At 29.9% G+C, this 24,768-nt stretch overlaps 1 protein-coding gene across 1 annotated transcript in view; it reads right to left on the bottom strand.

Annotated features, from left to right (window-relative positions):
- Window positions 1–24,768, bottom strand: part of LOC141331535 (uncharacterized) — a 55,044-nt gene that overhangs the window by 23,438 nt on the left and 6,838 nt on the right. The window contains exons 2-10 of the mRNA XM_073836590.1: window positions 23,505–23,625; window positions 18,386–18,457; window positions 18,122–18,219; window positions 17,915–18,020; window positions 16,018–16,127; window positions 10,288–10,399; window positions 10,065–10,199; window positions 8,179–8,358; window positions 7,524–7,553 (exon numbers count right to left, since the gene is read on the bottom strand). Coding sequence (XP_073692691.1) covers window positions 7,524–7,553; window positions 8,179–8,358; window positions 10,065–10,199; window positions 10,288–10,399; window positions 16,018–16,127; window positions 17,915–18,020; window positions 18,122–18,219; window positions 18,386–18,457; window positions 23,505–23,625 — 964 coding nt within the window. The remainder of the gene's footprint in view (window positions 1–7,523; window positions 7,554–8,178; window positions 8,359–10,064; window positions 10,200–10,287; window positions 10,400–16,017; window positions 16,128–17,914; window positions 18,021–18,121; window positions 18,220–18,385; window positions 18,458–23,504; window positions 23,626–24,768) is intronic.

Below are 24,768 nucleotides of genomic sequence, written 5' to 3'. Positions count from 1 at the left end.
ACTTTATTCTCAAAATATTTTGACTTTAATTCTCGTAATTTCAACTTTATTCTCGTGATATGACTTTATTTTTGTAATTTCTACTATGTATTATGTATGTAATGTATTCTCGCAATATTTCATAAGATAACAACGGCATTTTTGAGCAACGTTGAAAAATTAAAAGATTGTAAAAATCTCAGATTAAAAGATTAAAGTCGTAATATTTTGAGAATAAAGTTGAAATTACGAGAATTAAGTTTAAATATTATCAGAATAAAGTCTAAATATTATGATAATAAAGTCTAAATATTACGAGAATAAAGTCTAAATATTTTGAGAATAAAGTCGGAATTACTCAAATTTATGAGAATAAAGTCGAAATATTATGAGAATAAAGTCGAAATATTACGAGAATAAAGTCGAAATTAACAGAATAGTCTAAATATTATGAGAATAAAGTAAAAATATTTTGAGAATAAAGTCGGAATTACTCAAATTTATGAGAATAAAGTCGAAATATTATGATAATAAAGTCGGAATTACTCAATTTTATGACAATAAAGTCGAAATATTATGAGAATAAAGTCGAAATTACTCAAATTTATGAGAATAAAGTCGAAATATTATGAGAATAAAGTCGGAATTACTCAAATTTATGAGAATAAAGTCTAAATATTATGAGAATAAAGTCGAAATATTACGAGAATAAAGTCGAAATTAACAGAATAGTCTAAATATTATGAGAATAAAGTAAAAATATTTTGAGAATAAAGTCGGAATTACTCAAATTTATGAGAATAAAGTCGAAATATTATGAGACTAAAGTCGAAATTACTCAAATTTATGAGAATAAAGTCAAAATATTATGAGAATAAAGTCGGAATTACTCAAATTTATGAGAATAAAGTCGAAATATTTTGAGAATAAAGTCGGAATTACTCAAATTTATGAGAACAAAGTCGAAATATTATGAGACTAAAGTCGGAATTACTCAAATTTATGAGAACAAAGTCGAAATATTATGAGACTAAAGTCGGAATTACTCAATTTTATGAGAATAAAGTCAAAATATTTTGAGAATAAAGTCGGAATTACTCAAATTTATGAGAATAAAGTCGAAATATTATGAGAATAAAGTCGGAATTACTAAAATTTATGAGAATAAAGTCAAAATATTATGAAAATAAAGTCGGAATTACTCAAATTCATGAGAATAAAGTCGAAATATTATGAGAATAAAGTCAAAATATTATGAGAATAAAGTCGGAATATTATGAGAATAAAGTCGAAATATTATGAGAATAAAGTCGAAATTAACAGAATAGTCTAAATATTATGAGAATAAAGTAAAAATATTTTGAGAATAAAGTCGGAATTACTCAAATTTATGAGAATAAAGTCGAAATATTATGAGAATAAAGTCGAAATATTACGAGAATAAAGTCGAAATTAACAGAATAGTCTAAATATTATGAGAATAAAGTAAAAATATTTTGAGAATAAAGTCGGAATTACTCAAATTTATGAGAATAAAGTCGAAATATTATGAGACTAAAGTCGAAATTACTCAAATTTATGAGAATAAAGTCAAAATATTATGAGAATAAAGTCGGAATTACTCAAATTTACGAGAATAAAGTCGAAATATTATGAGAATAAAGTCGGAATATTACGAGAATAAAGTCGAAATTAACAGAATAGTCTAAATATTATGAGAATAAAGTCGGAATTACTCAAATTTATGAGAATAAAGTCTAAATATTTTGAGACTAAAGTCGGAATATTACGAGAATAAAGTCGAAATTAACAGAATAGTCTAAATATTTTGAGAATAAAGTCGGAATTACTCAAATTTATGAGAATAAAGTCTAAATATTTTGAGAATAAAGTCGGAATTACTCAAATTTATGAGAATAAAGTCGAAATATTATGAGAATAAAGTCGGAATTACTCAAATTTATGAGAATAAAGTCGAAATATTATGAGAATAAAGTCGAAATTACTCAAATTTATGAGAATAAAGTCAAAATATTATGAGAATAAAGTCGGAATTACTCAAATTTATGAGAATAAAGTCGAAATATTATGAGAATAAAGTCGGAATTACTCAAATTTATGAGAATAAAGTCTAAATATTTTGAGAATAAAGTCGGAATTACTCAAATTTATGAGAATAAAGTAGAAATATTATGAGAATAAAGTCGAAATATTATGAGAATAAAGTCGAAATTAACAGAATAGTCTAAATATTATGAGAATAAAGTAAAAATATTTTGAGAATAAAGTCGGAATTACTCAAATTTATGAGAATAAAGTCGAAATATTATGAGAATAAAGTCGAAATATTACGAGAATAAAGTCGAAATTAACAGAATAGTCTAAATATTATGAGAATAAAGTAAAAATATTTTGAGAATAAAGTCGGAATTACTCAAATTTATGAGAATAAAGTCGAAATATTATGAGACTAAAGTCGAAATTACTCAAATTTATGAGAATAAAGTCAAAATATTATGAGAATAAAGTCGGAATTACTCAAATTTACGAGAATAAAGTCGAAATATTATGAGAATAAAGTCGGAATATTACGAGAATAAAGTCGAAATTAACAGAATAGTCTAAATATTATGAGAATAAAGTCGGAATTACTCAAATTTATGAGAATAAAGTCTAAATATTTTGAGACTAAAGTCGGAATATTACGAGAATAAAGTCGAAATTAACAGAATAGTCTAAATATTTTGAGAATAAAGTCGGAATTACTCAAATTTATGAGAATAAAGTCTAAATATTTTGAGAATAAAGTCGGAATTACTCAAATTTATGAGAATAAAGTCGAAATATTATGAGAATAAAGTCGGAATTACTCAAATTTATGAGAATAAAGTCGAAATATTATGAGAATAAAGTCGAAATTACTCAAATTTATGAGAATAAAGTCAAAATATTATGAGAATAAAGTCGGAATTACTCAAATTTATGAGAATAAAGTCGAAATATTATGAGAATAAAGTCGGAATTACTCAAATTTATGAGAATAAAGTCTAAATATTTTGAGAATAAAGTCGGAATTACTCAAATTTATGAGAATAAAGTAGAAATATTATGAGAATAAAGTCGAAATATTACGAGAATAAAGTTGAAATTAACAGAATAGTCTAAATATTATGAGAATAAAGTAAAAATATTTTGAGAATAAAGTTAAAATTACTTGAATTTACGAGAATAAAGCCGTAATATTACAAGAATAAAGTCGAAATTATGGGAATAAAGTCTAAATATTTCCAAAATAAAGTCAAAATATTTTGAGAATAATGTCTAAATATTATGAGAATAAAGTGGAAATATTTTGAGAATAAAGTCAAAATTACAAGAATAAAGTCGTAATATTATGAGAATAATTTGTAATATTACGAGAATAAAGTGGAAATATTTTGAGAATAAAGTGGAAATATTTTGAGAATAAAGTCAAAATATTTTGAGAATAAAGTCACAATTACAAGAATAAAGTCGTAATATTATGAGAATAATTTGTAATATTACGAGAATAAAGTGGAAATATTTTGAGAATAAAGTGGAAATATTTTGAGAATAAAGTCAAAATATTTTGAGAATAAAGTCAAAATTACTAGAATTTATGAGAATAAAGTCTAAATATTATGAGAATAAAGTCTATATATTATGAGAAAATATTTTGAAAAAGAAAAAAGTGGAAATATTTGTAGAATAAAGTTGAAATTACAATGCCGTTTTAGTGCCACGTTAAATGAGAAAAAAGTTGAAATATTACAAAAGTAAAGCTGAAATATTTGTAGAATAAAGTCGAAATTACGAGAATAAATTGAGTCATACACTTTATTTTATTCTGGTTATTATTTAAAAATTCCTCTTTTATGTTCCACCTAGGGCAAAAAAAACATATGGGTTTGAGACATGAGAGTGAGTAAATAATAACAGAAAAGGTGAACTACTTCTGGGTGAATGTATGAAAGTAAAAGCACAGAGATACCTTTTGAAGTGTATGTTGAGTCATTTCCAAATATATAACCGTAAATTATAAAAAAACACCCTTAAACAGCACCTCAAAACTAAATCAATTGAAGTAATGATGCAACATGGAGATGACAAAGGTCTTCCAACTCTTGAAAATCCCCCATCTGATGGATTTCAATTCAGACACAGACACACAGTAACATCTAGTCTCATATCTACAGCAGACACTCATGCAAGCTGACACGCTCAAAATGAGCAGGGTTGTAAAGAGGAAAAAGGTGAAAGACCAGTCAAACCCAGCAATACCATACACCAAACACACTCAAACACACGTAAAACTCATGCAGCTGCTCCACCAGTACATGCTGACAACTAGCAAAGAAGGGAATAAACAATTTCTTTTGGTTATTCTATCCAAAGCAAAAAAATGCAAACAAAGCTCTTCACAAAAAACACCCCTGTCATTATCAGTGTTGACATCCATTAGATACATTACAGTTTGCTATAAACAAGGCTAAATATTTCACTTGTATTATTTTATGTGTAAGCAACATAAAACACTCAAGCACCACAACCAATCCTGTGTAACAAGCATATGCATAATTAAAAAAACAAAAAGCCAATTATATTCAGAAAGCATTGACATTCTTCTTCATTTCTAGAGATGTAAAAACATTTTGAAAATTGGGACTATAAAAGCAGGGCCCTAAAAAAAGTCACATATATAAAACCTTTGAGATGCTCTTTCAAAAATAAAATAAAATAAAATCTATTTCACCCTTAAAAAGATGCTTATATCAGAGGCCGACGATGTATCGGTTTTGCCGATTAATCGGCACCAATAGTTGATTGGCCGATCGTATGCATTTTTTTTTTAACTATTGCTTGATTACAATCAACCAAAAATTCAGACAACTGTTAGTATGACAATATTTACACAACTATCAATACTCTGTTGACCAATTGCCAAGCAATGCTTAATTTTGTTCAGTCTGTGGTGTGAAAAGGTCGCATTAGCAATTAAAGAAAAAACACTTAAGCAAAACATGGTCAGGTCAAAGTGTCTGAATCATTTTTGGTCCCTAATGTACCCACTAGCAAAAAAATATATCAAAAATGATATCTGGTGTCTGAATAATGTTTGGTTTGACTATGTAACTATTTTGAACAAAAAGTGTAAATGTTGCAGGGGTTGACCGATTATCAGCACCGATATTAAGCATTTTTATGGTTATCGGTTATTTTCAAAACTGATTTGCTTGATAAAATAATTTAAAAGCATTTAAAAAAAAATGTCAGAGCTATTGTTATTCTTCATTGTGACATTAATTTGAATTTTTACAGCAAACATGTATATCGGTTCGAAATATCGGTTATCGATCTACGTGATATGTAATAATTGGTATCGGTGCTGAAAAACACATATCGGTTGACCTCTAAAATGTTGCACCACAAATAGAGGGTAACATTGTGTCTAACCAGGCAAGAGGCACAGGTTATTATATTTAATAAGAAAAATTCAACTTAAACCACAAATATGTTAACTTAAAATAAAATGTTAACTCAAATTAAAAAAATAAAAAGAAACAATTTCCCCATCTAGCTTCCAAAGCAACATTTCTCAGTTTCAATAAGTTTAATTTGAAGTAGAACTAAAACTAAAATACAATTTAAGAAAAATTACACAATATTCGTAGACAATTATTAAAAAATGTGGAATCTGAGGGTGGAAAAAAATCTAAAACTTTAAAGTTGTCAATGCAACTTTAAGCAATGCATATTACTAATAAAACAGTTTTGATATATTAATGGTAGGAAATTTACAAAATTCTTCATGGAACATGATCTTTACTTTATATCCTAATGATTTTTGGCAAAAAAAAAAAAAAAGAAAAATCGATAATTTTGATCCATACAATGTTTGTTGGCAATTTCTACAAATATACCCGTGCTACTTAAGGTTGGTTTTGTGGTCCAGGGTCACATATAGACAAAAAGAAAAAAAGAAAAACTTAAGTTAATAAAAATGGCAAAAACACCAAATTATTAAAACTTTTATTTAACTTTTAAATTAAAATGGAAACTGAAAATAAAACTATAAAAACTAAATCAAATATTAATAACAACTATAATAGCATCTCCATAATACTGAAATAACACTGATGTGAAGCAGACTATTGGACCAATGAGATTTGATTGTATTCAGGACCCATCGTAACACCAAAAATATAAACGGAACCGGAAATAGTGAATTACAAAATGGCTTGCCATTTGTCTCATCCCATTGTGTTACAAAAACGTGCAGGTGTCATTAGCTTTTTTGTGCTCACATTTTTTTTCAACCAGAAATACAATTTTTAATAGCCTATGTTTATACTAAGTCAGTTTATATTAAATGAATTGATGTGAAGTGAGTTAGCTGCACTAAAATACAGATTATATAACATCTGAGTATATAATGACATATAGCTGTCCTGATAGGGTGGTAGGTTAGAATGTGTCAATATGTAGCATTAATAAAGCAGCATTCTGAATTGAGAGACACTAATATTGAGACTACCATCTTTAAGAGACAGATTACCCAAAAATCATCTAAAAATGATAAAAGTCATTGAGGTTTTGAACCCCATTAAAGGGATAGTTCGCTCAAAAATGAAAATTTGATGTTTATCTGCTTACCCCCAGGGCATCCAAGATGTAGATGACTTTGTTTCTTCAGTAGAACACAAACGAAGATTTTTAACTCAAACCGTTGCAGTCTGTCAGTCATATAATGGCAGTTAATGGGCTCCACGGCTTTGAGAGTCAATAAAACATACACAGACAAAACCAAATTAAACCTTGCGGCTTCTGGCGATACATTGTGGCGATACAAAATTATATAAATACTGTTCAGTTTTTTTTCACAGGCCAATTGTTTCATGTGTTAAGACCTCAATGTATGGTCACGAGCTGCAGGGTTTAATTTGGTTTTGTCTGTGTATGTTTTTTTTACTCTTAAAGATTTGGTAACCATTGACTGCCATTATACAACTGACAGACTGCAACGGTTTGATTTAAAAGTCTTTGTTTGTGTTCTACTGAAGAAACTACATCTTGGATGCCCTGGGGGTAAGCAGATAAACATCAAATTCTTTTTTTGAGTGCACTGAGTTAACATTTATTTCATGGGCAAGAATGTTCATCAAAATAATTGCTTTTGAGTTCCGAACAACAGGTTTGGAACAACATGAGGTGACAGAATTTTCATTTTTGGGTGAACTGTCTCTTTAAATGTTGTGACTACTGCTAGTGAATCTCAAGTAAGAATGGCACGTGTGTTCTGCAGATACTGGTTTCAGCGTCAGACAATCGTGGGCAGCAAATCAGGGGCAGCATGCCAATCGATCTGGTTTACATTCTGCATTACACGTGAAAAGGGAAGCAAAACAAGGCTGGCAGCAAGTCCACAGAGCTGACATGAACATGCAAATTTAATATCTTTGATTGCTTTTAAATGATCGTAATTTTTCTCTTCCTCCTCTAGGGTTTGAAGAGGTTTTACTTACCGACATTGCAGCATGATCATTGTTGTTATTCTGAGCGGAAACCCAAGAAAATAAAACACGGACAGGGAAAGAAAGTATAGCGATAATAAATGGACAGACAAAGGAAAATCAGAAAAACCAAGCATGCCCGGCAGAAAATAAATCAAAGGATACATTCACTTACAGGAAAGATGTTACATTGTTGAGAAACCAAAGCATAACCAACTTAAACTGGAGGTTAAAGTAATTTGTTTAAGAGGACAGGGCGGCTAAAGAGAAATGCAAGCAAGCTGTATTGTTTTCAGTGAATGAATGGCTTGGGAGTTATCTGTGTTGATTATGTGCAGGAATAGACATTTTGATGAGATTTGACTGGTTTTAGGAACGGACGTCTTATGTTTATGTTTTATGACACCTATAACACCAAACACGACATTTCTGTCCACTTACGTGTTGATTTACCACTAACAACAAACAGTGAAGGTCAAAAGATAGGCGTAAGCTAGGAAAACGTGTTGGCTCCTAGAACTTCTGACCATCTAAACACCTATAAATGCAACACTGATTGACGCCACACATGCAATAACACACATTACATGAACCCGCAGGTGAAGAATGATCACAAAATCATGGCGAGACAGTAAACAGTGTATGAATAGGACAGTGTGGAACTTACCGGAAGGTGTGTGAAGACCTGGAAGGTGCTACGCAGGAAGTTAATGAGGTCCATGAGGTAGCCGCTGGCCCTGCCGTCTGACTCTGACATGCCCCATTCGTAATCAGCCAGCTGAATGAATTCATCAATCTTCTGGTTGAGTTTGGTGTATATTTCTCCTTCAGCTGCATGTCTGGCATCCTAAAAATAAGAAATCATGCATTCAGAGTATTTAATAAATAAATACATACGTACATAAATCCAAATGTAATTTCAAGTTGTAAAACAACTAAATTTGGAAAATTCCTGCAGAAGTGTAAGAACATTGGTACATTTTGGAACAAAAAAAAAAATAAATAAATAATAATAATAAAAAAAACAAAATAAAATAAAACCTAAAATGTACAAACACTTGTACAACAAAATGCTAAATGATTTTTGGATGTTTTTAAATAGTATTGAAATAATAAATGTTACAAACATAAAATTAAATTCATCCAGAAGTGTACAAACATTTGTACAACCAACTGCTAAATGATTTTGGGAAGTTTCTAAATTATATTGAAACAATAAATAATACAAAAAAGTAAAATAAAATAAAAATTTAATAAAACATTTTTATTAAAAAAAAAAGATTCTCCTGAAATGTACAAACACTGGTCCAACCAACTGCTAAATGATTTTTGGGATGTTTTTAAATAGTACTGAAACAATACATTTGGCAAAAATAAATAAATAAATAAAATAAATTCCTCCAGAAGTGTACGAACATTGTTATGAACAACTGCTAAATGATTTTTGGGATGTATTTAAATAGTATTGAAACAATAAATTTTGCAATTAAAAAAAAATTGTGCAACAAAAATAAAATAACATACCTCTAGAAATGTACAAACACTACTACAACCTACTGCTAAATTTTTTTGGGATGTTTTAATTGTTAAAATGTATTGAATAGTAATATAATATATATATATATATATAAAAAATATATTATATATATATGAACGTCTGCTTTTTTGGTTAACTTCTAACTGGAAATTGGAATTGGAATAACAAATTGGAAAACAATATTTGGAAAACAAACACTGGTACGACCAACTGCCAACTGAAAACTGGGATGTTTAAACAGTACTGAAACAAATTTTGCAACCAATATCTGTTATGTTTTACTTTTAGCACTAAAATCAAACATATTAACTTGCATATCAAATGGCAAGCATTTTTTGTATTTTAATGGTAAAAATTTCCTATCAAATGTAAATCAATACATTTTGCAACCATTAAATCATCATGCAACAATCAAATAATAATTATCAAATGGTAATAATTATCTACCAAATGCAATTCCAAGTTGCAAAACAACAAAATACGAAAAAGGGCAAGGATTCATACTTATGCAATGCACTGTAATAAAACTTGAGAACTTGTTCGTGTTTAATGAGTCAAAAAGAGGTCACATCTGGGATCTATGCTAACTTTTCATGCAACATTTCAAAATATTTTCCATGCATGTCAAATGGTAAACATGTATTGGATCCTTAATGGTTAAAGAACCTTTTCAAATGCCACTTCACACTGTAAAACAACAAAATGTGGAGGGGTGAATACTTATGCAATGCATTGTAATCAAACTTGAGCAATGTTAACACGCTGCTGCATGTTTATTGACTCAAAAAAAAAGGTTATCCAATAAAAACCTCCGTTTAGATTACCACAGTGGCATCAAAACAAGCTCTGGATGGAGTTCGTGAAGCCCGAGGCGGCTCCTGTCCTATGCTGTCGATGACAGCTTTGCTTTGAGGGAACCACTCCAGACGGCTGATCTCTGATCATAGTGTGCCTGCGGCGGTTATACAACTGAGTGAAATGTGTAATTAAAGAACATGTCTGTGAATGACTTTTACCTTGAAGGTGGAAAGCCCGTAGAGTCTTGTGGTATGAACCGTTTCCGGGGAAACATTGGTGATGTTCGTGATAAAATCCTCCAGGTATTTACACGCGTGCTCTAAATGGGTGGTGTTGATGATAATTTGAACTAGCTGAAAAACATAACAGGAAGGAAGGTGTACGTTATTTTTTAAATAAGCTTTGTAGACAGAATGAGGCGACTGGTCACATTAACGTTACCTCAGTTAATCCTATGTGGGGCTTTTTAATGAGATTCTGTAAGCAGCTGCTCAACGTCCTCGTCAGCAGCAGGTTGGTGGATTTACGGAGCATGTCGTCAATCTCGGTTGAGCTGGAAAATAAATAAACCAAGAAATGGGGTTAATCTTTGAACAAAGACTTACTTTCTTATTTAAGTCTCATACTATATTTAATGATGCCGTTTTATTGCCACGTAAAAAAAAATCTAAGATTACTAGATTAAAGGATTAAAACGAGAATAAAATTTAAAGTTTGAGAATATTATGTCAATATATTATGAGAATAAAATCAAAATATAAGAATAAAGTCAAAATATTTTGAGAATAAAGTCGATTTATTATGAGAATAAAGTCAAAATATGACAATAAAGTCAAAATGTTTTGAGAATAAAGTCAAAATGTTTTGAGAATAAAGTCAAAATATTTTGAGAATAAAGTCGATTTATTATGAGAATAAAGTCGAAATATGACAATAAAGTCAAAATGTTTTGAGAATAAAGTCAAAATGTTTTGAGAACAAAGTCAAAATGGTTTGAGAATAAAGTCAAAATGTTTTGAGAACAAAGTCAAAATGTTTTGAGAACAAAGTCAAAATATTTTGAGAATAAAGTCGATATATTATGAGAATAAAGTCGAAATATGACAATAAAGTCAAAATGGTTTGAGAATAAAGTCAAAATGTTTTGAGAACAAAGTCAAAATGTTTTGAGAATAAAGTCAAAATATTTTGAGAATAAAGTCAAAATGTTTTGAGAACAAAGTCAAAATATTTTGAGAATAAAGTCGATATATTATGAGAATAAAGTCGAAATATTACAATAAAGTCAAAATGTTTTGAGAATAAAGTCAAAATGTTTTGAGAACAAAGTCAAAATGTTTTGAGAATAAAGTCAAAATATTTTGAGAATAAAGTCAAAATGTTTTGAGAACAAAGTCAAAATATTTTGAGAATAAAGTCGATATATTATGAGAATAAAGTCGAAATATGACAATAAAGTCAAAATGTTTTGAGAATAAAGTCAAAATGTTTTGAGAATAAAGTCAAAATGTTTTGAGAACAAAGTCAAAATGTTTTGAGAATAAAGTCAAAATATTTTGAGAATAAAGTCAAAATGTTTTGAGAACAAAGTCAAAATATTTTGAGAATAAAGTCGATATATTATGAGAATAAAGTCGAAATATGACAATAAAGTCAAAATGTTTTGAGAATAAAGTCAAAATGTTTTGAGAATAAGGTCAAAATGTTTTGAGAACAAAGTCAAAATGTTTTAAGAAAATAAAGTCAAAATATTTTGAGAATAAAGTCAAAATATTTTGAGAATAAAGTCAAAATATTTTGAGAATAAAGTCGATATATTATGAGAATAAAGTCGAAATATGACAATAAAATCAAAATGTTTTGAGAATAAAGTCAAAATATTTTGAGAATAAAGTCGAATTTTTTTTGAGAAGTCAAAATTACAAGAATAAAGTCAAAATATTTTGAAAATAAAGTGGAAATGTTATGAGAATAAAGTCAAAATGTTTTGAGAATAAAGTCAAAATGTTTTGAGAATAAAGTCAAAATATTTCGAGAATAAAGTCAAAATATTTTGAGAATAAAGTCGATATATTATGAGAATAAAGTCGAAATATGACAATAAAATCAAAATGTTTTGAGAATAAAGTCAAAATATTTTGAGAATAAAGTCGAAATTTTTTTGAGAAGTCAAAATTACAAGAATAAAGTCAAAATATTTTGAAAATAAAGTGGAAATGTTATGAGAATAAAGTCAAAATGTTTTGAGAATAAAGTCAAAATATTTCGAGAATAAAGTCAAAATATTTTGAGAATAAAGTCGATATATTATGAGAATAAAGTCGAAATATGACAATAAAGTCAAAATGTTTTGAGAATAAAGTTGAAAATTTTTTGAGAAGTCAAAATTACAAGAATAAAGTCAAAATATTTTGAGAATAAAGTCAAAATATTATAAGAATAAAGTCAAAATATTATAAGAATAAAGTCAAAATGTTTTGAAAATAAAGTTAAAAAAAAGTAATTGACTTATTCTCAAAACAGTTTGAATTCATTCTTGAAACATTTCAACTTTATTCTCTTAATTTTTACTTTATTCTCAAAATATTTAGACTAAAGATTTGTTCTGTATTATCAAATATTTTGATTGTATTCTCGAAACATTTAACCTGTATTCTCGAAACATTTTGTCTTTCATTATCGTAATTTTGACTTTATTCTCAAAATATTTCTACTTCATTCTCAAAACATTTCGACTTTCATTCTCGTAATTTAGACTTTATTTTTAAAACATTGTAACTTTATTCTCAAAACAGTTTGAATTCATTCTTGAAACTTTTCGACTTTCTCGTAATTTTGACTTTATTCTCAAAATATTTAGACTAAACATTTGTACTGTATTCTCAAAACATTTCGACTGCATTCTTGAAACATTTAAATTTTATTTTTTAAACATTTAAAAAATATTCCTGATTATTCCTGAGATATTTCAATTTTCATTCTCGTAATTTAGACTTTATTCTTGAAACATTTCTACTGTATTCTCGAACATTTAAACTGTATTCTCGAAACATTTCGACCTTATTCTCAAAACATTTTTGACTTTATTCACGGAATTTCGACTTTATTGTCAAATTTTTTTTGACTATTCTTGGAATTTCAACTTTATTCTCAGAATTTTGACTTTATTCTCTAAACACTTTTTACTTTATTCTCGAAATTTCTACTTTATTCTTGGAATTTAGACTACTCTCGAAACATTTCGACTTTACATTTTGACATTATTCTTAAAATATTTAACTATTCTCAAAATATTTTTAACTTTAATCTCGCAATTTTATTTTATTTTTATTTTTAATGTGGCACTAAAACGGTGTCGTAATATTTAGCAGTACATTTTACATTAAAAAAAAGTTTAGTTTACATTGACTTTTTTCTCGAATTTCCAAGTTAATTCTCGTAATTTTGATTATTCTCGAAATATAATGATTTTAATCTCGTAATTTTAGAATTTATTTTTATGTGGCACTAAAACGCCATTCTAATAATTAGAAGTACATTTTACACGAACAAAAAAGTGCAAAAACTTAGCTTATTAGCAGAAAGCTACACTGTTTTGAAAACAACTAAGGCACTAAGTAACATTAAAAATGTATTTGCATCTCTATTTTTGGTACATTATGCCCCCAAAACGATCTTTCTCCTGCAGAATGCAAAATAATTTATTTTAAAGAATGTTAAAACAACATTCGACACGGTTTACTTTCATTGTATGGACAGAAACACTTGGTGAGTAAAGGTGTGTAAATGATGACAGAATTTCCATTTTTGGGGTGTACTAACTCTTTAGCCAAGCATAGTATGCTTGCTGTCTGCACCCATTAGTACTGACCGGGTCCACGACTAGCCCTACTGCTGCCCAGCACGCTTGTAAGGTGTGAGTGTTTACAGGACACTGCTGGTTGGTGTTGATTTTACGGTTGGGGACTGTGTGTCTCAGTGTGAGGTGTTGATTAGGAGGGAGTGATCAGGTGGGAAACGCTCCATGAAGAGGTGCAGAGGTCGCTCATTATCGCTTGCTTAAATAACAAAGAAACCATTAGAGAGGAGTGTGAAATCTGCAGTCGTTTGCATTGATTAGCCCAGGGACAGGAGGGGAAAAGACTGTGTTAGATCAATCCATAAGTGCTCTGACAGCCTCATGTGGGTCTACTCACACTCTTCTTGTGCTCAAAGCAAAAACAGTTTGGCTAGTAGTCTGTGAAAATGCCTGGGCGAGGATGCTTTAGTGGAAAAGGGGCAAGGAGAAGACAGTTGGCTGAAATGCATTTTTTCTGATATGCGATATATATCACACCAGTCAATAACACATGCTGCAGTGAAATATATTTCTTTCACATAATATTTATAACCCATTTTCCAATAAACACTTACACATTTGGTAAATATATTATTTCTAAATTGATTTCCAAACTAGAAATCATTTGAAAATGAATATAAAAAATTGATACATGATATTTAACGTTGCATTGAAATTTCAATTTATATTAAATAATATTTACAAAATTAGATATAATTTGAAAATGTGTATCAATATGAAAAAAAATTAAGATTTATTTGAAAGATATGACTAACGGTGAATTGATTTTAATTTTATTATTTATATTGATTATTATTATTTTAAAGATAGAAAACAACATTTCGCATTAAAATGACATTTATTTTACTTTATTGACATTTAATTATTTACTAAATTAAAAATAATTTGAAAATGGGTATCAATATGAAAAAAATATGATTCATTTGAATGATATGACTACTCACTTTAAAGATAGAAAATAACAATGTAACATAAAATAACATAAAATGTTTTTTGCAAAGTTCCATTTATTTGATGATATTATAGCAATTCAAAGTAACAGTTTTTTATTTTAATATACTTTAAAATTTTATTTATTTCTGTGATGCAAAGCTGAATTTTCATCAGCCATTACTCCAGTCTTCAGTGTTACATGATCCTTCAGAAATCATTCTAATATACTGATTTATTACTTTTATTATCAATGTTAGAAACAGTTGTGCTGCTTAATATTTTTTGGAACCTGTGATACTTTTTCAGGATTCTTTGATGAATAAAACCTTAAAAAGAAGAGCATTTATTCAAAACAGAAATCTTTTAAAGAAGTCTTTACTATCACTTTTTATCAATTTAACACATCCTTGGTGAATAAAAATAGTAATTTCTTCCAAAGAGAAAAAGAAAGAAAAAAAATAATTGACCTCAAACTTTAAACGAGGTGTTTATTGTTACAAAAGTTTTGTTTTAAATAAATATTGTTCTTTTTAACATTTTATTTATCAAAGAGTCCTGAAAAAACCTCACAGGTACCAAAAAAAAATTAAACAGCAAAACTGTTTCCAACACTGATAATAAATCAGCATATTAAAATGATTTCTGAAGTATCATTTGACTGAAAATTCAGCTTTGCATCAAAGAAATAAATTACATTTTAAAGTATATTAATATAGAAAACAATCTTAAATTGCATTAACAATATTACAGTTTTTTTCTGTATTCGTAATCAAATAAACTCAGCTATGATGAGCAGAAAAGTCCTTTATAAAGCATTAAAATCTAAGTAATCTCAAACTTTTGAGCGTCAGTGTATGTGTATTTTAAATTGTATTTACTAAATTAAAAATAATTTGAAAATGCTTATAAATATGAAAACATTTTTCAAATAATGGCTGAATATATTAGCACTAGCGATACACTGGTCAACCACTAATCTTGCCTCGGAGGGATGGTGGGAGGTAAAATCCTCCAGCTATGTGCACTCCTAACCCTCTGGGAAAGAATTTGGGGTGCCAGTGACAAGCACAACACAGACCCCTCACAACGACCAGCCGAATGCCACAGAGCTTAAAGAGAACAAATATTGGCAGAAGAGATGGCCGGAGTGGAGGGGAGGGTGCTGGTTTTAAAGACAGTTCAGACCCGTAAATGCGGGCTTCCCACGGAGAAGGTCATGTCACGATAACAGCTTCACAAGCCAAGCTGACACGTTGACAAATTCTGTTTCTAGATGTCTTCTATTTGGTTGTTTTGCTAACAAGAGTGATTTTGCATCCAAAGCTGATTGTCTGCTGATGGGTGATGGGTGCTTCATGGGTGTTTTGGGTTCTGCTTACCTGCGATGGAGTGACTCTGAGAACTTCAAGCTGGCGTAAATAAACTCCTTCACTTGAGAGTAGATTTGAGGCACTGACTGGGACATGGGCAGCTTCTTTGGAAATTGTTGCTGTTTAATCAAAGAAAGAAAGACAATAAAAGGTGATTCACATCAGGAAAAGACATTCACAAACCATTTTCCGAATTTTTGTGAATCATATTGTTCACTTGTGAATCACACTGATATATTTTTTTTCAGAGGCTATTCTGACACCATACAAGGCACTAATTATTTCAACTTGGCCAAAAAGGCTTTTTCAGAATATCCATTAGCATTTTAGACTGATTTCTGATTTACTGAATTAAAATTCAGCTTTGCCATCGCAGAAATAAATTACTTTTTAAAATACACTACCGGACAAAACATTTTGGACAGCAAGATTTTTTAAAAGTCTCTTATGCTCGCCAAGCCTGCATTTGATTTGATCGAAAATACGGCAAAAGCAGTAATATTGTGAAATATTTTTACTATTTAAAATAACTGCATTGTACTTGAATATAGTTTAAAATGTAATTTATTCCTGAGATCAAAGCTACAATTTTGGCATCATTACTCCAGTCTTCAATGTCACATGATCCTTCAGAAATCATTCTAATATGCTGATTTGCTGTTCAAGAAACATTTATTATTATTATTGTTATTAATATTTAAAACAGTTAAGTACATTTTTTCAGGATTCTTTGATGAATAGAAAGATTCAAAGATAAAGATAAAAAGCTTTTGTAACATTAATAATAATTAATGTTTTTTGAACAGCAAATCAGAATACTATAATGATTTCTGAAGGGTCATGTGACTGGAGTAATGATGCTAAAATTCAGCTTTGAAATCACAAAAATAAATTACATTTTAAAATATATTCAAATAGAAAACAGTTATTTTAAACAGTGTTGTTTTCGTCAACGATGACGAAATCATTTCGTTGACGCCACTTTTTTTCATGACGATAACGAGACGATGACGAGATAAAAATGACTCGTTGATGACTAAAACATGACGAGACGTGTGTGAGTTTTCGTTGACGAGACGAGAATAGACGAAAATGTTAGTGGGTGGTCCGTCAGACGTTTAAAATGCATGACATTTCCGCTTATTGTGCATGCCAATTAAAACTTAAAAAGTATCTGACGCTATGGCAAGCCGTTTTAGCATTAAATACTCTTTGCTATACTAGTATGGCAAGCCGTTTTAGCATTCCATCCTTTTTTGTCTTTTATGTTCTAAAACATTCCTTCATTATTGTAATTATTGGTGAAAATAGTCGATCCGGAAGCTCACATTGTGTTGAACTATAGATCTGCTATTTTCAGAACTTACAAGTGACACTACCCAACAGCAAAATACTTACTGACCTACATTAATTTGTTAAAAGACTACTTTTTTCCCTTTTTTTGACTAAAACTAGACTAAAACCTTTTTGACTTTTCGTCGACTAAAACTAGACTAAAACCTTTTTGACTTTTCGTCGACTAAAATTGGACTAAAACTATCACATATAGAAGTGACTAAAATTTGACTAAAACTAAGAAGCATTTTAGTCCAAAAGACTAAGACTAAGACTAAATCTAAGATGGTTGTCAAAAACAACACTGATTTTAAATAGTATAAATATTTCTAAATTTGACTGTTTTTGCTGCACTTTGGATTAAATAAATGCAGGCTTGGTGAGCAAAAGAGACTTCTTTAAAAATATTACAAATCTTACCGTCCAAAAACTTTTGACTCGTAGTGTATATTTAAATAGAAAACAGTTTGCTTAAATTGCAATAATCTTTCACAATTTTAACGTAAGAGGCTTCTTTCAAAAACATACAAATATTCCAAAATATGAGCACCAGTTAATGTGTTTGACCAACCTTTTCTATCTCTGCATCATGGAAGGGGAAGCGACTGACCACGGCCTTATACTCTTCTTCATTTTCCACTGGAATGGGGCTGTAGTTGTCCTGCTCAAAAATATCCCTGTGTCCGCAGAAGAAAAACCCATATGTCAATGTATAATGCAGAAACTACTCGCATTAATTCACTTACACCAGCAACAATGCAGTTGTTGTTGAGCCTACCTGAACACCAGGGCCCATTTCTTGAGCAATGTTTCATTGTACTGATCTCTAACCTCAAACAAAAGGTCAAAAAGTCTGTTCACAGGGAAGCCATAACCCTACAAAACCAAAGCAGATACAGTGTGTAAGCAGCATAAATTATAGCCCAAGTCTATAAAATGTACAGCATATAGATCTTGATATGCTTAATATAAATATTAATAGAACAAACGTCATTGGAAAACAACATGGATATGCTTTAAACAAAACATAGCTGGAGAATACCTGTAAAGTGTCTGCAAATATAACTATCAGGTTCTTCAGTTCCAGGACCAGGTCAGGATCATTGCAGTACGACTAGTGGGGTAAAAAACAAAACAACAATAATAATGATAAGAAAGACAACAAATTAGCATTCTTCACAAATGTGTCTAGAACATAAGCACCTATGAGTGAATTTCTCAAACAAATGTGTAAGATTAAAGTTAATTTTACCACAACACACAAAAATAAAAATAGATCAAAATATAATTTAAATATATACAACTGAGGTCAAAAGTTTACATACACTTCGCAGAATCTGCAAAATGTATATTACTTTACTAAAATAAGAGAAATATAAAAGTTTATAAAAAATAACCCTGTTCAGAAGCTTGCATATGTTTTATTCTTAATATTGTGGTGTTACCTGAATGATCCACAGCTGTTTTTATATTTAGTGATAGTTGTTCATCATTCCATGAACAGTTAAACTGCCTGATGTTCTTAAGAAAAATCCTTTTGGTCCCACAAATTCTTTGGTTTTTCAACCCTTTCCAACAATGACTAAATATGAGGTCCATCTTTTCACCTTGAGGACAGCTGAGGGACTCATACGCAACTATTACAGAAGGTTCAAACACTCACTTATGCTTCAGAAATAAACATGATGCATTAAGAGATGGGGGTGAAAATTTTTGAATCTGAAGTTCAGGGTAAATTTAACTTTTTTTGTCTTCTGGGAAACATCTTCTGTAGGTTCTAAAAGGCTGTACTAAATAAAAAATAAAAAAAATATGATAAATGTACACATCTTCATTCGGTTCAAAAGTTTTCACCCCTGGCTCTTAATGCATCTTCCGTCCTTCTGGAGCATCAGTGAGTGTTTGAATCTTCTGTACTAGTTGCATATGAGTCCCTCAGTTGTCCTCAGTGTGAAAAGATGGATCTCAAAATCGTACAGTCATTGTTGAAAAGAGTTCACAAAATTGCTGAAAAACCGAAGAATTTGTGGGACCTGAAGGACTTTTCTGAAGAACAGCAGGCAGTTTAACTGTTCAGGACAAACAAGGGACTCAAGAACAACTATTACTAAACCAAACAACGCAGCTGTGGATCATTCAGGTAACAACACAGTATTAAGAATCAAGTGTATTTGAAAATTACATCAATTGAAATCCGTACAAATACTATAAAACCTTGTGTTATCCATTGATTCACACAGAGAATCCAATATTCACTGAATCACATTTCTGTGGACCAGATTAGTTTAGGTTCAGCATTTCCCTCTAAATGGGTAACTCACAGCCAGTCACTCATTGATCAAATACACTTGTGTCTTAATGAGTCTTTAGGTTACATTAGCATCTAAATAAGGCCGCCCGGCCCTCCCCCGCCGCTGATGGAGGAGGCCTGTCCGTGAGGTTAAATAGGAGAGAGCAGTGCTTGACCCAGGCAGGGGAGTGATGACTGACAGGATTAGTCAATGTCTGAGCACACAGGCCTGCCCACCCACTGCCCTATGAAAGCCTGCGGCACCGTACGGCACCGCTCCAATCTCTTTTAGGATCTGTGATGCAATAAGTGTTTAAACTCAAACACACTTCATTACATCATTAAAAATACTTCTTTAAGAAGAACAGACTCTAAGTTAAAGATGTCTTGATAAATTTTGTTATTATTCTCTTTTAAGAAACACTATTTATTGTAATTAAAACCATGAAAAACACTATATTCGCTATAATATGCAATTATTGTGCTATATTTTTTATTCATTATTACCTTTCTTGTTTACTTAAATTGTTCAAACTTGTTTAAAATAAGCAAAAGGTTAATTCGATTTTGTCAAATTCTATTATTTAAACAAAAAGTAATTAAGTAATAGTAAATCTCAATATTATTTACATTAATATCATGTAAATATATAAAAAAATTATTTAAATTATATAAGAATACAAAATAGTAATAATCTAAAATAACAATAATAATACACAAATAAAAAGATGGACGTTACATTTATTTTGTGTAATATATATATATATATATATATATTTATTTTATTTTTTATTTATTTTATCTAATAATAACTATTTAAATATTTCTATAATTGTATTTATGTAATTAATAGTAAATTAATTATTCAATTAAATATTGTTGATTCTTTGGTAATGATTTGTGTAAAATGGGTATTACTAAAATTATATAAAAAACTATACATATACTAGTGCTGTCAAATCGATTAATCGCGATTAATCACATCAAATATATCTAAACAAATATTTCTTAAATATATATGTGTGAATGTGTATTTATAAATGCATATAAATATACACAGCACACACGCATACATTATTTAAACAAACTTTTAGTTTAAAACTAATTTACTAATTAAAAGTTTTTTGGATGCGATTAATCGCGATTAATCAATTTGACAGCAATAGTGTTGTACATAAAATCATTTAAATGATATAATAATTAAAAATAGTAATCATCTAAAATATATAATATTATATATATTGATATATATATATCATAATATATATAATATAATATAATTATTGATAATATAATATTGATAATATTCACAATCTAATAATAATTATTTATTTAAATACTTAATTTGCATTTATGTAATTAATAGTAAATGTATTATTTTTTTATAGTTCCTTTGGTTATGAGCTGGGAAACTGGGTAGTAAAATTATAATAAAAAGACAATATAAAAAAACTATTCATGTACTAGTGCTCTCTATTCATGTCTATATATAAATACACACATACATGTATATATTTAAGAAATATTTATGTGTGTGTGTGTGTGTGTGTGTGTGTGTGTGTGTGTGTGTGTGTGTGTGTGTGTGTGTGCGTGCATATATATATATATTTAATACAATTAATCTGGATTAATGGATTTGACACCACTAGTATATGTATAGTTTATTTATATAGTCTTATTATAATTTTGGTAACACCTAGCTTACACAGCTCATACCCAAAGGAAATTAATAATAATACTACACCTAGTTTTTGCCAACCTAGTTCCCAATCAATTACAGATGAGTGTTTAACTAGTTAATGATTTACGGTCAACTGCAGATGTGAGTTTATCCTAACACTATGAGAGAAACCACTGTCAACATTACCATACGGCTGGCAGCAGCTTTAGCGTCTGCAGAGATCACCAGAGCATTTAACCATGAGCCAGACGAGTCTCTTCCAGGTTGGTGGGGTTTTATCGTGAGGGTGGTTGTACAGGAGCTGCAGGTTTGATTTACAGCCCCTTGCACTAGTGTGATTCTCTTGTTAAACATTTAGATAGGGCGCAGTGGCCTGCCTCTCAGACGCAGGGAGTGAGTGCGTAAATCACACGGTTAAATAAGCACTGGTCAGGCTGCAACACACGCCGTCACTCCACACTTCAGGACATGATGTACTTCATTGACAAGCATGTGGACGAGAACACAAACACACCCCCGTGAATATATATCCCCCTCAAACAAAATTAAAGACCGTAGAATATTTTCATAGGATGCTATTTAAATTTCATTACTTTAGATCATTTAAAATGTTGTGTTATGATGTAATTATTTGAATTAAAATATAAAAAATTGAATTATTTTAAATTATACATCTACTGTTATTAATTATAATTCTCATTATTAATATTTCTATGATTAATATTTATTGACTATTTAAATAATATAATTAAGCAAAATCTAATAAACAAGGAAGAGAACAATGGTTAATACAATTCAAATTAAATTAACAAAAAACTAATTATTAAAATTACTAGCTCTGTCAAACGATTAATCGTTTGATTAATCGTGATTAATCGCATTACAAAGTTTTTGCTTACATATTATATATGTTTGTACTGTGTATATTTATTATGTATATGTAAATACACACACACGAAAATATTTACATGTATATTAATATATATTCACATAATTGATATTATATATAAATATACTTAATATATAAACATATTTTCTTAAATACATCCATCCATGTGTGTGTATTATATATATATATATATATATATATATATATATATATATATATATAAATAAATAATATACACAGCATGCACACAATGTGTAAACAAAAACTTTTATTTGGATGCGATTAATCGTGATTAATCACGATTAATCGTTTGATAGCACTAAAAATTACACATTTTAAACTATTCCTTATGAAATACAAACATGATTTTTTTTTGTTAAAGTAGCATATTTGATCATATTTTCATATAATCACATTAGTCATATTTTTTATTGGCTTAAAAAAAAAAAAACTCAAGAAAGCAAGAAAATTGCTTTTGCGAGTGTATAATTGCAGCTTGAAAGTATGTATTTGACTTTGAGTTACACACTTAAGTTTCCCACTGATTTTGATCAGTGAATCACCATAACTTTTCCTTATATAATTATTACTATTAAGATTTTAAAAAGTTTTTATAAAGATTTTCATATTTTCTTTCATTGCAATTTTTTTCAATTTTTCAAAATTGTAAATATGACAGATACTGCAGTACATTTCTGCATTTCCACATCAAAATGTTTAATTCAATGGGCTCCTTGCTGTTTTTTTTTTACTAGAATTACTTAACAAAACTTGTTTCGAAGTAAACCCAACACAGATTTTTTTTCAGCGCAGGCAGCTCAGGAGCTAAGAGGGCTTTAGTCGTGTCTTTCAGTGAAGTTTATTTTCAAAACAAGGCATTTGGAATGATAATTGGAAGCATTTCCTGGTGAGCCCTTTCAGTGGCGATCCATTCAATCTGATCTAATGGAGAGGTCAGTTGGGCCTAATGAGGACAGATTGCAACAATAACAGCAGATTAACTGTGAATATTCTAAACTGCTGGGGCTGAGAGTGTGTTTGGAGGGCCAGTCAGTTGTAAATCAGCGAGGGATTATGCAAATACCCTGCGGCTGAAGCTCACAGCCTGAGTCCTGCGGCCCGAACAAAGGGGTCAAGCCTGCTCTCTCCCACTGCTAGCTAACTTTCAATCACAAAAAAGAGACTCGGGCCAGAGCACAGCAGAGAGAGAGAAAGAGAGGGGGATGTCAAATCCTCGCATGAGACTCCTTAGTGCATCCCCCCCGGTGCTCAAGACGATTGCGTGTGTGTGCGGGACTCACGGAGTGTGTGCGGAGAACTGCAATGATTTTGGACAGGGCCATGTTCCACAGCTCATCTGTGAAGGCTCTGGTCACCAGGCCTTGTGTGGCGTGTAGTATGTGATCTTCCACCACAAAGAACCTGCAAAGCATGATGGGAGATGGCATTACTTGATGTAGATCTAAACTACACTACCAGTCAAAAGTTTTTTAATGTTTTTTTAAAGAAGTCTCTTCTGCTCACCAAGCCTGCATTTATTTGATCTAAATTACAGAAAAAGCAGTAATATTGTGAAATATTTTTACTATTTAAAATAACTGCTTTCTATTTGTATATATTTTAAAAATGTTATTTATTTCTGTGATCAATGCTGAATTTTCAGCATCATTACTCCACATGATCCTTCAAAAATCACACATATACACACTGTATATGCTGTTCAAGAAACATTTATTATTGTTATTATTATTTTTATCAATAAAAACAGTGAAGTACATTTATTTTAGGATTCTTTGATGAATAGAAAGATCCAAATATCAGCATTTATCTGAAATAAAAAGTAACATACACTAAACTATTCAAAAGCTTGGAGTCAGTTTTTTTTTTGTAAAGAAATTTTATTTAGCAAGGATGCTTCAATGATAAAGACATTTATAATGTCATAAAAGACTTCTATTTGAGATAAATGATTTTCTTCTGAATTTTCTATTCGAAAAAATATATACTTAGCTGTTTTCAAAATAATAATAATAAATGTTTTTTGAAGGATCATGTATGAAGGTATTTTTGGTGCAAAACTACTGAACACATGTGCGAGCGGAATTTGTAGCTGTAGAGCATACCCACACATGTGTATCAATAAATTTGAAGTCACAGAGAAAATTTTTTTAGGAGTTGTAAACTTGTAGATTTTTTTCCTCTCCTACAAACACAACACAACAGTTACACCTTCACACATTCTTCACTGCAGGTGCACAAATCCGATTCTACGAATCACACATGAAGAAACTCGTACGCTCACATTTTTTGTACAGTTGCTGCAGTGAATATGGTGCAAAACGCATTCGCACACCCGTATCAAAAATGTGAAGTCACGGACAAATTTTACACACCCGCAAATTAATATGTGAATCCATACAATGAGAGTTGCAAACTTGTAGAATATCTGATCACAAATGCATTACTTTTCTTGGATAGTTTTCTAACATAATCGCAAGTCCAATTACTACAACTGCTTGAATCTGCTGCTACGAGTCTCAAACGCAGATTTTTCGCCTTCAAATG

The sequence above is a fragment of the Garra rufa genome, chromosome 3, assembly GCF_049309525.1.
Source record: "Garra rufa chromosome 3, GarRuf1.0, whole genome shotgun sequence".
Classification (NCBI taxonomy): domain Eukaryota; kingdom Metazoa; phylum Chordata; class Actinopteri; order Cypriniformes; family Cyprinidae; genus Garra; species Garra rufa.
Note: the sequence above shows the minus strand (reverse complement) of the source record. Positions and strands in the feature narration are given on the sequence as shown.